The sequence below is a fragment of the Parasteatoda tepidariorum genome, chromosome 11 (assembly GCF_982258835.1).
Source record: "Parasteatoda tepidariorum strain Cologne lab strain chromosome 11, Ptep-v5.0, whole genome shotgun sequence".
NCBI lineage: Eukaryota > Metazoa > Arthropoda > Arachnida > Araneae > Theridiidae > Parasteatoda > Parasteatoda tepidariorum.
Genome location: NC_141765.1, coordinates 53,082,958 through 53,099,082, shown reverse-complemented (window position 1 = coordinate 53,099,082; position 16,125 = coordinate 53,082,958). Strand labels below are relative to the sequence as shown.

Here is a 16,125-nt window from a genome sequence, read left to right as displayed (position 1 = left end):
CATCTTTGTCTAAACAAAACATTTACCATATTTAAGAAACTTCAAACAGACTAAACAAGACATTTATTACGCTCAAAAGTTTCAAACAAAAGATCAAACAAAACAATTATTCTGCTAAAAAAATTTAACAACTATTGCATTATGCTGCGCAACAAATTTTTTTCTGTTTTAATTCGCATTGAATAATAACTTAATCTTTTTAGCCACATTTATCTCACGTTTCTTAAAAGATAGCAAGATATTTTTATTATATTTTAAAGGCAATTTTAAAGATTACTGACTACCCCAGAGGCTTCAATTTTACTATTCAGAAGACAAACATTATGAAGGGTAACTGTTATTTTTTACTCTTGATGATATTTCAAAAGAGATTATGCAAATATTATTTTTGTTCATGAAGTTTAGTTCTGTGATAGGGAAGGGTTGAGATTTTATTTTGAAGAAAATGAATGAATTACTTTTTCTGGCCTTCTTTTATATTCTTGTAAATAGAGTAGGGATTTAGGGGAAAAATTACCTTTTCGCATTTTGCTTTTAAAACGACCAAGTTATCCTATCGTATCATACTTTCATTTTCTAAAGAATTTTTATTCCGTCTTTTAAAATCTGATATATATAGCCTTCTAATCTATTTTACTTCTCATGTACTTTAATGCCTTCCGTTGACTTTCATTATTTCTCAAAAAATTTTGAGAATAAAAATATGTCATCCTATTTCGAGAGCATGTTTTCTACTCATGAATAATTCATTATTTGGTTTCATTCGTTCATTTCATTTTTCAGTCATTCATTTATAGTTTCAGTTTAAATTAATGAAACACAGTTTCTAAAGCAAGTTCCTATCTTCGTCTGTTCTGAAGAATAAAAGAACCTTATTTATTTCCAAAAATTTGAAATCATAGTTTTTTTCCTCTTTTTTTTTAAAAAAAAAAGTTCCTTTTGAAAACTTCTAATCTTTAAAAATTGCAGCAAATGGAAATATTTCTTTTTATAATGGTTAGATATCTTATGATTGGCTTTTCAAATTTTTGCGCCAACCATAAAACTAAGTTTCAATTAAAATAACAATACTTCTTCTGAAAGTATAATTTTTTAAATTATTTGTTTGTTCATTGGTGCTTAATTTTAACCTTTGGTACTAATTTCCTTCAAGAAAAGTCATAAAAAAATTATAATGCACTTCAACCATCTGGAATAGAATATATATTGAGAATGGGATGATTGAAAAACATTCATAGAAAAAATAGTGCACTTTATTTATCTGGAATAAAGTGTATAATGTATATGAAATGATAAATGAACATTAATAATAAAAATAATGCTTTTCATCTATCAGGAATAGAATATAGAATGTGTATGGGATGATCGAAGAACATTCATATAAAAAATAATGTACTTCAGCTATTTGGAATAGAATATAGAATGTGTATGGGGTGATTCAATAACATTCACATACAAAATAATGCATTTCAGCTATCTGGTATACTATATACTAAAATCTGAATGCAAGGTATGATTGAGGTATAGAATGTTGCTTATTTTTAAGCCTATTTAATCATAACGTACTAAGCGTAGTGTTTACATCAGCAAAAAGTGTCAAACATAAATTTTTATTTATTAATTTTAAAAGTTTAGGTACCAGGTGGTAGTCACTAGGTGCTATTCCAGACTATAAAATGTGTATAGAATACTTTTTCATTAGAGTTGTTGCCGGAAAGCAACAGTGGACGTGAAACTATTGAATATTATGCTTCTCCTGCTTTGCAATATCATTCAGAGCTTTATCAGTGTTTATTAGTATCTATAAGCTTTTAATGTGATTCGAGTTAGAAATAAGTTAGCAAATATAAAGCTTTTTGACGTGGTAAAATTTGAGATCCTACGCTTTCTAAAGTATTGGGGTACGGCATGGCCCATACTAAAACTGTCACTGCGTTTACAAAAATTCACAGACTTATTTGTTGAGTAAGTAGAAACTAAAACAAACGATTAGCTTTTAAGATAATATTAATTACCAATATTTGTGTTTCTAAAACATAGAAAGCCTTAGTTTGATATTGTCTTCGTATCAATGATATCATTTAACGCATTGTAGTCAGTCGATTACAGATATATTTAGGGTATATAAAATGTAATAAATTTTTTCTTCATGATAATAGACCTAAATATTTGCATTGACATATACAATAAAAAAACTAAAACAGTAAAACTTATATTTTTTAAGCCAATATTATTCTCTGAAAGTGATGCTTTTATTTCATCTTCAGGCAATTATTAAAGCAGTTAGAGCTGGACTTCATGCAGAAATTGATCATACACACAAATATATTTTTACATTTTTAGCATCAAAGAACAAAAATAACCAAAATTTTAAACAGATTCCTTAGTATATTTATGTAATGATATCATTCAACGCATTGTAGTCAGTTGATTACAGATATATTCAGGGTATACAAAATGCACTCAATTTTTTCTTCATGATAATAGACCTAAATACTTGTATTAACATATAAAAAAAACTAAACAATAAAACTTTTATTTTTTAAGCCAATATATTCTCTGAAAATGACTCTTTTATATTTCATCTTCAGGCAATTATTAAAACAGTTAGAGCTGGACTTCATGCAGAAATTGATCATACACACAAATATATTTTTACATTTTTAGCATCAAAGAATAAAAATAACTAAAATATGAAACAGATTCTTTAATATATTTATGTAATAATACATATTGTTATTTTTTAGGCATACTTAAAGTCACTTGTGACTTATCAAAGCAGTCAAAGAAAGACTGGTTGCTGAATGTTTCCGCCACCGACAGTCAGCATTTTGCTGACGTTATGACAATTAACTTGAAAGTTGTGTCGCATACAACTTCTCGCAACAAAGGCGGAGTTACAATTGATTGCCGAAAACTAGATGTGACCGACAGATATATGGAGTTATTAAGTTTGGGAAATAGCCAAAACAAAAATGTTGGACACAAAGATGCCGCTGTTCCAGGACGTTATGGAGAAAACAGGCATTCACCAGAATTTTTATCTACTATCCCTAAAGAAGTATGGATTAATGAATCAGCAAGTATTGGAACGGAGGTAATCTCACACCATTACGTTCATTAACGATTTTAATTTATGTCAATTTGGATTAAGCTATTTTTTCTCTAAATGACTATTTTGAATGTATTTCTCGCATATAAAATCAATAATTATGCAGATTAGTACTATCTTATAAATTGAAACATTAAGATAATGAGTACTTTGTGGTGTTTTGTCTTGGATTGATATTAATACTCCTCAATTATTATTAGTGAATAGGCGTTATTACTAAATACTAAGAAATCATAAGCATCAAAATGATGATTACAAAAATTAGTCCATTTAAATAAGGTTAAGAAAAATAATGATTAATCAAATAATAAATTGGATCATTATATTGCAGAAAAATCCCGCCATATGTTTTCTACATTTTATCGCATTCTAAAAGTTTCTCTTTATTTTAAAAAAATATTTTTTTACATTATATCCATTTATTGTTTGCTTAAAAATACTAGAAGCATTAAATGGTCACTTTTATGGCTTAAAGCTAGTTAAAATTATTATTTTTGCCAAACAATTACATTTCAGTTGTTTTTGTCCATTAAAAAAATCACAGTTTTTTTGTTTTTTTTTTCAAAATAAATTATTCTTGAATTATTCGAGTAATTACTTGACTAACAGCCATTATTATTATTATTGGAAAATCAAAAAATCTGTATTTTTGCTAATTTTTTTAATATCTATCAGTCTAATCAGTACCAGAGAAATTATTTCCTTAATTTTATAAGGAGTACAAGTTGTAGTTGATTTATACTAGTTTCCACTATATTGTGATTTCCTATGCAAACGTACTACATTCAAACGCAGTAGTGCCAAGTGTCACGAAGTCATACATAATTCGAAACAGGTGCCGCTATAACAGTTAAATCAACAATAGCCATTGTGCATTATTGATGTTGATGAATATGGTGTTCATCAATGTTCTATACAGTGTTATTTCTCCAATTAAAACAGCATGTATAAAGTAAAATAAACAATAAATAAATTAGAGGAAAATTTATTTAATCTAACGATATATTTTTATTTATTTATTCATTTAATTAGATTTACTATATTGGTTATAAAAATCTATTTTTTAAAAAATTAAATATGAATGTTTGTATAATTCACTTTATTTTTTATCTTTTTGTTATAGATTTTTTTTCGGTCAAATGCTTAGAAAATACGTACATTTATTTTTTTAAAGTATTTCAAGCTGAATTTAAACAACACAGCGTATGTCTAAAGACGGTGTCGTTTTCTCAGAGAATTTCAAATTTACGTTAGAAATTAAATAAGTATATTTACTTTTTACATTTTTCTTCATCTGTTGAGCTAAATTTAAAATAGTTAAAATAATTAAATTTGTGAAAAATATGTCGATAATGTAAGAAATTCTTTTTAGGATATCTAAAAACAGCAGACATGATAAATTTTCCAATTTTTATTGGATTTGATACAAAACTCAACAGTTAAAATAGCATTGTTAAAGTTTCTTTTGCACGTGAAACGTATCAAGCGATATAATAAACAATAGAATACCCTCAAAGTGATGGTTGTTTCTAACTGAAATTAGCTTTGTAAGCACTGATGACTAATTGAAAAATCCTGCACTTTTCAAACCGTCAACATCACTTATCCACTCGTTTCGTCACTATAGGCCAATTGGATATGTATCCAATATTTTCTAAACATCTGACAGTTTTTAGGTTTATTACAATGAGCTCACTTAATTTTATTCTAATTAGAAAATATATCTTACTTTGCTCAAATAGCATGGTTTATGTCAACTCGCTTAAGCCTAATTCAACGTGATCGAGTACATTTTCCATATACGAACACATAGGAGCTGATTTTAACGAACCTAAAAAATTCCAGACTGACTAGATGCTCAAATAAGCATGATTTATGTCCACTCGCTTATAATGAGTCTACATGGCTCATTGCAATAAGCCTAATTCAGGGTGATTGAGTATATTTTCGTGGATTTTCTGAACACATAGGAGTTACGAACATTAAAAATTCTAGACTGACTGGAAAACACTGAAGACTTTTCTAATTAGCTTGGCTTAATTGCAAAGAGCTTGATTTTCCAGACGGTGATATATAAATGGTAAAATATGTGTCAAATGAAGATTGAAGGACTTTTCTTGGTTAAAAGTTTATTTATTTATTATTTATTGTTGAGTTAATTCAAGTAAAGTTTGCAAAAACTTAGTTCAAACACACGTTAATGCAAAATCGTATCTTTCGTTGTAATTGATGCATTTATACAAATTAAGTGCAGATTCTTTAACTTTATGACCTAATGTTGTTTCAGGTTGTTGCAGTTCGAGCTAGAGATAGAGACCACAGTTACGCTGGATTGCTTGTTTACGTAATTAATTATAACAACGAGGGAGATGACTCTTTCAAAATTGATTTATACACTGGAAGACTTATTGTTGATGCCAAACTCGATCGTGAAAGAACTTCTAAATATATCTTAAATATCACAGCTTTCGATCTTGGAAAACCACAAAAAACCGCATCAACTCAGATTGTTGTTAATATTCGCGATGTTAATGATAATGCACCAGCATTTGAAAAATCATCTTATCATTTTGTGATTCCAGAAAATGTTGAAAATGGAACTAGTGTCATACGACTTCGAGCAACTGATAATGATGAAGGTGAAAATGCTCGACTGACGTATAGCTTAGAGGGTCCAGCTTGGGATCGTTTTCATGTTGATAAAGACTCTGGTCTTTTGACCGTTATTGGAGCATTGGACAGAGAAAGTACAGAAAACTATGCTCTGCGTGTTTGGGCTAAAGATTCGTCTTTGGAAAAGGCACTAATGTCTTCAACTGTTGTCTATATTCGATTAGAGGATGTGAACGATAATCCCCCTATGTTTGGATTATCACAGTTTTGGGTTAAAGTTCGTGAGGATTTACCTTTAGGAACTGTTGTCATGATAATGTCAGCTAGAGATCCAGATTTGGGTGACGGTGGACGTGTGGTTTATGAAATGCTTGGTGGAGGAACATTTTCTGTCGATCCACAAACTGGTGTTGTAAGACTAGCCCGTTCGTTAGATTTCGAACAAAAGCAACTTTACAATGTAACCATAATTGCCAGAGATCAAGGTGATCCACCCCTATCTTCCGTTGCTTACCTGTTGGTTGAAGTTGAAGACGTTAATGAGAACTTTCAATCTCCGAAATTTCCGGACTTTGTAGCATCTGGATCTGTTCTTGAAAATAAACCCGAGGGTACTTTTGTCACTCAAGTTACTGCAACAGATTCAGATCCTCCTGGTATTGATTCCACCATAACCTATTCAATTCGCGATGGAGATGGTGTAGGCATATTTTCGATTGATGATCAGGGTAAGTCAGATATTTCAGTTATACTCTTTCATTTATGTACTTCAAATTTGGCTCATGATTAACGTGGTGTTTCTTTACGCTGTATTTGAAATTGAGCTAATTTTTGCAACTAATAATTATTAATATTTTCTTGGTCACAAAATCAGAGAGATAATATTGTATACAGATAACTTCTTAATGAATTTCTAATTTCTATAGTCAGTCTGGAAAAAAATAATTTTAACGAAAGCCTTTTTAGCAATATCTTAAAAATTATTTGAATGTTATATAAATAATGCATTTATTTTTCACTAAAATATTCGCACCATACATTAATAGCAAGTACCACAAATATTTCCAAGTTGAGGGATTAATTATTAGAAAGCTAATAATATGCTGTCAAATTCAATTATTGCGAACCCTGAGTTACCCACATAAAACTATGTTCTTACCCGCAGAATTTGGATTTAATAAGAAACTTTTCATAAACTTCAGGAATATTATTTTGTTAAAATTATTAGATAAAAGTTTTTACCAGTTCATGAAAATCTCATTTCTTTCCAAAGTTTTGCAGAAATGCTTTCATAGTTTATAAAGTTTTAAAATCTACATTACTTATTTTTAAACAACGTTTTTAGATTTTTACAGTATCTTGCTCAACGTCAGTTACGCGTAAATCACTCACAAAAAAACATAATTGTGAACTCTATTTCTTATAAGATTTGCTTCAAACTTTTAAATTTAATCTTTTATATTCCACACTCTGTTGTTAATACGATTAAAGCTACTTTTTATTTATATGAAAATATTTTGATCTCAATAATTTATAACTTTGATATGCTTTTTCATTAAACAAAAAGCTACATGTTACTCAAAAAATTATCGATATATTCTTTAAAATATCCTTCCTTCTGCTATTGTCTGAGTTCTACTTATTTCAAAAGAGCCATTAATTGGATTATGTTGAAAACCCGAAAGAAGTAGCTTATTCTTGTAGTTCTAAAATGCATTAACGAATCCTAAATTTTCTAAAATGCATTAACGAATCCAAAATTTTTCGCAAAATTCATGCCATGGTTTTAAAATTATTTTTATCCAAATGCAGCGAGGTTATTAAATACTTTGTTAAATATAATGAACTCTATATTATGATTACGCAGCTATAATTTTTTTTTCACTGTTATGTAAGCTGTCTCACTCTCTGCTAGAACATGATCTTTTCCATTATTAGTAAAGAAAATACATTTCGTAACAAAATTTTAAACTATGCATTAATTTATTAATTTTAAAATCTTTCAAGAAGCTTTTCTAGTATAATGATGTGTTAATGGAGGTTTAAAATAAGATATCGGGATTGTGAAAGTATTTTATAAAACTTAGGTTTACGTAGGAATTAATAAAGTGTCAATTTTGGTGCAAGATAGTCGGCTTTATTTATTAGGAAATAAAGGTAATTTTTGGTTTGTATGCAACTGGCAGTTTATCTACATAACACCTTATCTAAAAGGTAAGTGATACATTTCATTAATATATACATATATATATATGTATATATATTATTTCGACCATATAATAATTCGAATCAGATTTTTTTACTTAATTTGTTTCCTTTCTTTTTAAAGGTTTAATTTTCACTATGATAACGGGAAAAAATATAGGCATTTAAATAAATTCGGTATTTTAAAGTAAATGATGTATAGTGTTTTTTTTAACATGGTTTTAGATATGTGACTACAAAATTGTATAACATGCACTATTTCGCACGTTTTTAGATTTTTTTTCTCGTTTGTTTTCGTTGTTCGAAATACAATTAGAGTTTTAAATATTGAAGTTTCAGTTCTCGATTATTTATTTCAAAAATTTTATACGTTTTATGAGTTGCTATAGCATAACGGTTAAGGCACTAAGTTGTCATTCTGAATGACAAGGGTTCTGTCATCGGTAACACCTTGAAGCCCACACACATTTACATCTATGGGTATCTTGGAAATAAAGGCTGATGGTGCACAATGCTGGCCGAATCACCACCATAATATCGTTATTCTCGAAATTGTGGAATCTTATTCTCCAACCACTGACAAATTGCTTTTGCGGATGTATTTTACTTTATAATTATTATGCGTCATAACAGGCTTTTTACGTATATATTAGTTTTATAACGCGTCCAAGATATATATAGCAGATTCATTGATAGTATCACTGTCAACATAACCAGTAGAAAAAAAAATATCAATGCTGTTAACAAATACTATAATCAAAGCCAAAAACATACAATGAAGAGAAATACTTAGATATTACAGAATTAATCACATAGAAAGTTATTGCAACAAACTGGATAGAGGCGCGGCGTAGGGGTGAACTATATAAAACTTATAGGCGAATCTGTATATTTATATGAAAATGACAATAAATGAAATAAAAGCAAACAAGAAACAAAACAGCTTTAAACTGAGAGTGGAATAAGATGGTGTTTAAAGAAAATATTTTTAAAATTCTGGGAAATAGAGGATTTTGATTTTTGTTTTTTTGAGAAACTTTTTGGTATTTTCTGATACCAAACTTCTTACATTGTTTGAATTTTTTCGGATAATATCTCTCAACACTGCTTAGATACTGCTGATCTTGATTTTGGAGAATAGCATATTCTAATATAGTGGACACCAACCCCCGGGCTACCGGTCCGGGGTTCAAATTAAAACATTTATTTCCTTTTTATTTACTGTGATGTATTTGTCTCGGGTTTGTACGACTTTCCATGGTCGAGAGGTTAACCCTGAGGTGAGAGATGTCACCTGAAGCCCCACCAATAATTAATTGTATCTCATTTTGGAGGCATTGTTAAATACCATTAAATTAAAATTATTAATTCAAAACAATCTAGAATATAACAATCTAAGAATATCTCAATCTAGAACATAACAAAACAATCTAGGCCGCGGTAAAGTTATCAAACTTTTAAGCATTCCGTGGCGATAAAAAGACTGGGGAGCACTGTTTTAATAGACCTGAATGAATTAGTTACGTATTCTTGTAACATTTTCTATTTTGGTATTAGAAATTTTCTCTTAACTCTGTTTTATTCCCTTGCCAGTTTGTTGCAATTTTTTTTTTCAAACACACCTACTCATAAAGAAATGCCATACATTCTTTTTAGTCTGGTGGTTTTAATTGATTCTCTTTCCAGCCTAATGACATTGACAGACAGACTGCCAAGAAGCCTTTTAAACTTAAGTCTGTCAGACCTACGCTCAATGGTTAATTTTTTCCTAGCTATAATTTTTTTTTCATCATGATTTATTTTTAAATATTTTTGTATTTTTATAAATTTTTGTCAGGCTATTTATCATAAGATTAGTCAGTAGCATCGAAACTGTAAAAATAATGGTCAACACTGATTTTCGCTGTTGACTTTGATTTGGGAGAATAACTCCATATTTTAATGAAAAATTTAAATTTTTTTATGCTTCATTTAATTTTTTTACCAGTTTGTATATTTCTCTCGATTTATTGTGAGGGCGATGATAACATTGATTAATAGCACCAAAGCAGCTTTTAGCCTTCCACTATATGTATTTATTTTTTACATTATGTTTTGCCTAATTGACTTCTGCTCATAGACAGCTATTCTTTTATATGAAGAAATATAGTTTTGAAACTTGTATTGTGATAATTTAAATTAAAGAAAATGAACAGTAAAATTATTATTCTGAAGTTAACTTAATGAGGAAGTGATCATATTTGAACAATAACTATCTTGTAAATATCATATGTTGGAAAAAATTATAAAAATCGTTTCTTAATAAAGAGGTTCACATTAAAATATTTCAGAATTTCTTCGACTTTCGTTGGTCAATTAAAAAAAAGTTAATGATTCTTTTAATTTACCTTTTTATTGGAAAAAAACATGTATTTTCACTTTTCTGCTAAAATACATTTTGAGATTTAAAGATTTCTAAGTGTTTCTACACAAAGTGTTTCACAATTTCTACGACCTTTGTGGATCTATTCACAAAAAAATTCTTTTAATTTATCTTTTTATTGGAAAAAAAAACAAAAATAAATTTCACTTTTATGTTGAAATACATTTTGAGTCTTAGTGATATAAGAGAAAGCTAAAATACATTCTGCCTTGATGATCTATTTTTTTTAAATGGTTTTCACAGACAAAAGTCTCCATCACTACTACGCTTTTATCTTCTTTTTCGAAATTCTTATTTATCATTTAAACCATCACCTAATCTTTTTTTTCTTCTTTTCACTATTTTTTGTATAGATTAATGTTATAGAATGTGTTTTTTTATTATTATTATTTTTTGTATGAGAGTAAAATAGACACAGAATAGATTCTGACTATCTTTTTTTTTTCGCCGGTAAAAGTAAGAGAAATTGCTGATTAGCATGTAAATTGGGACGCGCAGTTCTTAAAAGGAAATTTATTCTGCTTTTGATGATCCAAGAGCTTAAATTGAAGCATTCTCTAAAGACATTTTTTCAGTCGCACAATATTTCTGAACGGAAACATTTTTTTGTGAGATAAATGCTTACATAATTTGAAAACATTGTTTTTGATTTTTTTTCTGCCTTAAAAATAAGATTAACTTTTGTGATTGCTGAATAAATATTACATTTTAGTTTTAAGGACACATATTAAGTCTATTTGCTTTAGAAATATTAATATATATATATATATATATATATATATATATATATATATATATATATATATATCTGCAAAATAAAACAATCGAGTAAAAAATATAGAGATAGCATGGAAAGTATTATAAAGATTTTTTAAAGGAGAGGAGGAAAAGAATTATTATTTTTTTTTTAAATATTCAAAAAATTAAAAATTATAATATATATATTAAAAAAATTAAAAGTCGAACAACTAAATTAGGAAAATCTATAATCTCATCATTACCTCACACGATTATATCCTCAAAAAAGTGCAAAATAAACGAAAAATGCAAATTAAAACAATCAAGCAAAAAATAGGGAAAAAAATTTAAACAACTGCAGAATAAAACACAAAATGTATTACATAAGGAAATTAATAAAATGTAATATATTAGAAGAAAATTAAAAAAAAAATAATAATAAAACTTATTATTTCTCTTAATTTTCTTTGTTAATCCCTCTTTTCTTTATATATATATATATATATATATATATATATATATATATATATATATATATATATATATATATATATATATATATATATATATATAAGAAACGGAAAAAAATTAAGAATTTTCAATTTGTTCCATTTTTTCTGTTAATATAATTTTTTTATTTATCCCATCTAGTTTATCTATTAAAGTACAGTTTTTTTCAATTATCCTGCATACATTAAAATCCAGTATTCAAGCTATGTTTATAAAAGCAGAAGACTTTAGATTTCAAAAAAAAGTTTTAAAAAAACTTAGCTAGAAAACGTTATGATTAACACCAATGTAAGAAAAAAGTTAATAATCTTATTTTAAATAAACTAACTAAACATTGTTATTTTAATTTTTAATTAAACATTATTACGATTAACACAAATGTGATCATAAAACGTGCAAACATTATTATGATAAACGCCAATAAGAAAAAAATTTATTTTCTTTTTAAATGAAATAGTTAAAAACTATTATTGAATTCTTTAATCAAGCATTATTACGATTAATTTCTAATGTAATCATAAAAGTTGAAAATCATTATTATGATTTATACCAATGTAAGAAAAAAATCATTACATGTGTTACCTGAAATATAAACCCAACTGTAAAATTTTCAAAGAATTCTTTAAATTAAATACATTTAGGCTCCATGGTTTTTATATGTTATCATTTATGTGTTATTAGTCTCAACACTCACTGAAGCTTTTTGAAGAGCAATTTGTGCAATAATCATCTAATTACAACTCTTCAGTTCAGCGACCTTTACTAGCTCATGGAACATGTTCATTTCTTTGACTTAGTGACATGGACGTCACAGTAGGCACTATTTTATCCTTGCTTGTGTCAATCTCATTCCCCTTATAAACGTATCAACGTCGCCCAGTATGTCTAATTAATATCACAGCGTTTCTAGCTCTTAAGAGCACAGAACAGAAAAAGCGTCACGCTGAGAGTTGGGCTTCATTCCTACACCATAAATGTCATCTTTTGATGGACTGCAGCACACTGTCTTTATTAATAAATTTTTTTATTTAATCTTACTGTGACACTTTGCATCAGAAATGTGATGCTCTAGTCATTTATGATCAGTCAGATTTAAAGAAAATATGCATGGGAGGTCTATTAACTGAATATTTTAAATTGGTTTTGGAATATTAATATTTTTTTTATTCGAAAGTGTAAATGTCATGAAATATAAAACTAAAATTTCGCTAATGAATCCAAGGCTGTAAGCCGGAAAGGGGGGTCTGAAAGTCACCCCCATCAAAGAGAAGAAAGAGTTCTTCAGATTATAGGATTTAATAGTCATGTCAATAAATTGAAACGTTATTGTACGAAATGTCATGGCTGTACAAATAAATTTACTTTTTAATCAAATCGAATAAAATGCTTTTTAGAACAATGTTCAGCGCGTAAAAAAGAAAAAAAGTGAACACCTATCTAGCGTATGACCCCCTAATGATGGAATTTTTACCTAGTAAGAACCAATCTTAATGGTTCGAGGGCGTTATCTTAAATATGCAAATGAATCCGTGCAGGCGATATTTTTAGTTGCAAAATCTGACTCAAAAGTGTACTTTCTGTAAAATTATAATAAAAAAAATAAAAAAAATTGGTACATTAGGCTTACATCTGCCTTCTTTGAATTCTTAAATGAATCTGTATTACATTTCCATTATAAGACGCCATCTGGTGACTCTGAATTACATTTCCATTATAAGACGCCATCTAGTGATTCTGAATTACATTTTCATTATAAGACGCCATCTAGTGGCTCAGAATTACATTTTCATTATGAGACGCCATCTAGGGGCTAATAATTTTATCAAATTCTACACTTTCTTTGAATAATCATACCTTCCTTAGAGCGGATTTGAATAACTGACTCTAAAAAGCGCAATCTGAAAAGTATGGTCCCAATAGTTTTTGCAGGAAAACGGTGGAATGTTTGGACCTTTAAATGTTAATTCTTTTGTGTATTTAATCTATCTGTAACAAATGGAATAATTTAAATTCGTTGAGCATGGGTCTTGAAATAATGCGCGTTTTGATATCTAATTTCGTACCTTAAAATATCGTCTGCGTAAATGATAACTTTACTAGATACTATTTATTTATTCATTTAGTTTACTTACTTTTCTAAATGTTTTACTAAATATTATTTCTGTAGAATATTTTCAAGTATATTTAACTTCGTACTTGATACCAAATAAAAAAATACTTATTAAATTTATTTAAAAATATACATTTTTAAGGCGCTCGCAAAAATTTTAAGACGACCTTTAATTTAGAGAAAAATTTCTCGTATCTCATGAGAAAATGAACAAGTTAAATCTTCTTTAGAACAATCTAAAACAAACAATACTTTTTTATATATTTTTTATTTTTAATCTTTTTTTCTAAAAGTTCGTTTCGCAAATAAGCTTCATTATTCCCCTTTATTTCACGCAAATTTAAACCTCACACGAATTCCAGCGCTAGGAAGAAGGCGCCAAATATCCAGCACACGATGTGTTTGATTCCAGCATATGTCTCTCTATATTTATTATAAATTCTATTTCTAAATGGATTTAAGAAGAACGCTGAAATAAGGAAGGAAAGAACAAGTCTGTACTCTTTCTTTTGAGCTCTCCCTCTCTAGTGATTTTAAAGTTAGAGTAGCTCTAGGATTTATCTGATTTCGTGAATGAGAAGGTCTTCATAGACGAAAACGTAAATTTTATTATTGTCAACGACGAAGCTTTTCCTAGTGCTCGTTGGAAATTTTTAAAAATAAGTTTACCAACACGGCATTTTGTGAGATAAATTTGAGAGTATATGTAACGAGATTTTCTTCTAGTTCATAAATAAAATGAGAGAAAAATTTTAAAATTCTGCTAAATATAAATATTCTAACGTGCGTCATAATTATAAATTTGTTTGATAGAATTTGTTCTGATTGTTTAGATATATTACAACAAAGCATTTTGCTTAGTTGTTTGGATTTTCTGTTAAAAATATAAATTTATATCATATATTGAAACAACGTATGAATTTTATGGGATTAATCGAAGCATATAATATCAAAATTATCTTTTGTGCGAAATCAACTATATTGAAAATTTTGTTCGCTTGTGTTTCTTTTCATGAAAATTCGCCTGGAGTAACAATAACTTTACAACCTCATCTTTTATTTATTCGAAGATGCACAGATATTCCTTTATTGACATTTGTTTATCTCTTTAAAGATATCGTTTGTTGTTTCCTTAACAATTGAGGTGTATTATATATTATTATTTTTCTTTTTTCTTGGCTTCAGAAATCACCACATTTGACACCTCAAAAGACATCTGAAAAACATAATTATATCAATAAAGAGAATAAAACATACTAAAGCGAAAGAAAAATTTTGAACTTACTCATTTAAAATTAACAATTTAAAAGCTTAAAGTAAAATATAGTTTATAAACTTATTTTTACCACCATATTTTGCGTATTAGTATTATTCAAATTGAATCATATTCATTATTGACGAATTCGAATCAAGTAAGTTTCGTTACTTAAAAACATTATTTATTAGCGAATATTTTATGTGCACTGAGAAAAAAATATGATCGAAACTGCCAGAATATGGTAAAATATGCCGTTTTTCTGACTCTATTCGCAACACCAAAAAGCGCGGTATTTTTTACCCGAAGAGCTTTGCTAATGATTTTAGTAAAATTAATAACTAAATATAGTTTTATAATATGTGACAAAATTTGGTGAACGTGGTCAAATTTTATAATTTTTTTCATGACACGGTATAAAACCATTTTTTTTTTTTGGTTAAATTTTTCTTTTCAATTATGAAATTTTTATTAAATGTGTAGTAAAAAACCATGATATTTAAAACCGGAATTTCCGGTAAATCGTTACCATAATAACGATAAAATTAAAGTTTTAATACCGTATGTTTTGGGTTTTATTATAGAGATTATTTTTGTATACCCAAAATTTCATTACGGTTATTTTACGAGATTTTTTTTCTTCGTGTGTTTCGTTTATTTATTAAAGTTGTTTTGTATCCCAAAAATAAAGTGTGATATAACCTAGGTGAATTCAGAGTAATCAGAAATCATTATTGCCATTATTATCAATATCAATATCCTTTTAGCACGTTTTATTTCATTTTAACAGTATATTAATTGTCTGATAGAAAATATAAGCTAGTCTGTTCAAAATTAACAGCGTCGTTTCTTTAGCGAAAAACCGGTTTTTATTACCTCCAAATCGAACAACTCTCGTCTCTTGTTAGCTTAATGCTTTTTTTTACTGTTTTACCTGAAATAATCAGTATTTAATTTGCTTCTTTCATTCTTTTTTTAGTCACTCAAATTAATGTGATGCTTTTATTCTTTAGCTTGATTTAGATGTTTTAGAAAAAGAAAAAAATATTGTTTAAAGCTTTTTTTATGATGTCCACGTGTAACAATTATACTGATGAAAAAATTAGCTTAAGCCTTAATTCTTTTTGTCGTATACTTTTTACCGACTGCTTTAAAATTTA

General features: G+C 27.9%; 1 protein-coding gene across 7 annotated transcripts in view; it reads left to right on the top strand.

Moving 5' to 3' along the window:
* LOC107448983 (FAT atypical cadherin kugelei) overlaps window positions 1–16,125 on the top strand; it is a 653,420-nt gene that overhangs the window by 274,877 nt on the left and 362,418 nt on the right. For all 7 annotated transcript variants that reach the window (XM_071187808.2, XM_043040631.3, XM_043040626.3 and 4 more), the window contains 2 exons: window positions 2,748–3,097; window positions 5,400–6,453. In XM_071187808.2, coding sequence (XP_071043909.2) covers window positions 2,748–3,097; window positions 5,400–6,453 — 1,404 coding nt within the window. The remainder of the gene's footprint in view (window positions 1–2,747; window positions 3,098–5,399; window positions 6,454–16,125) is intronic.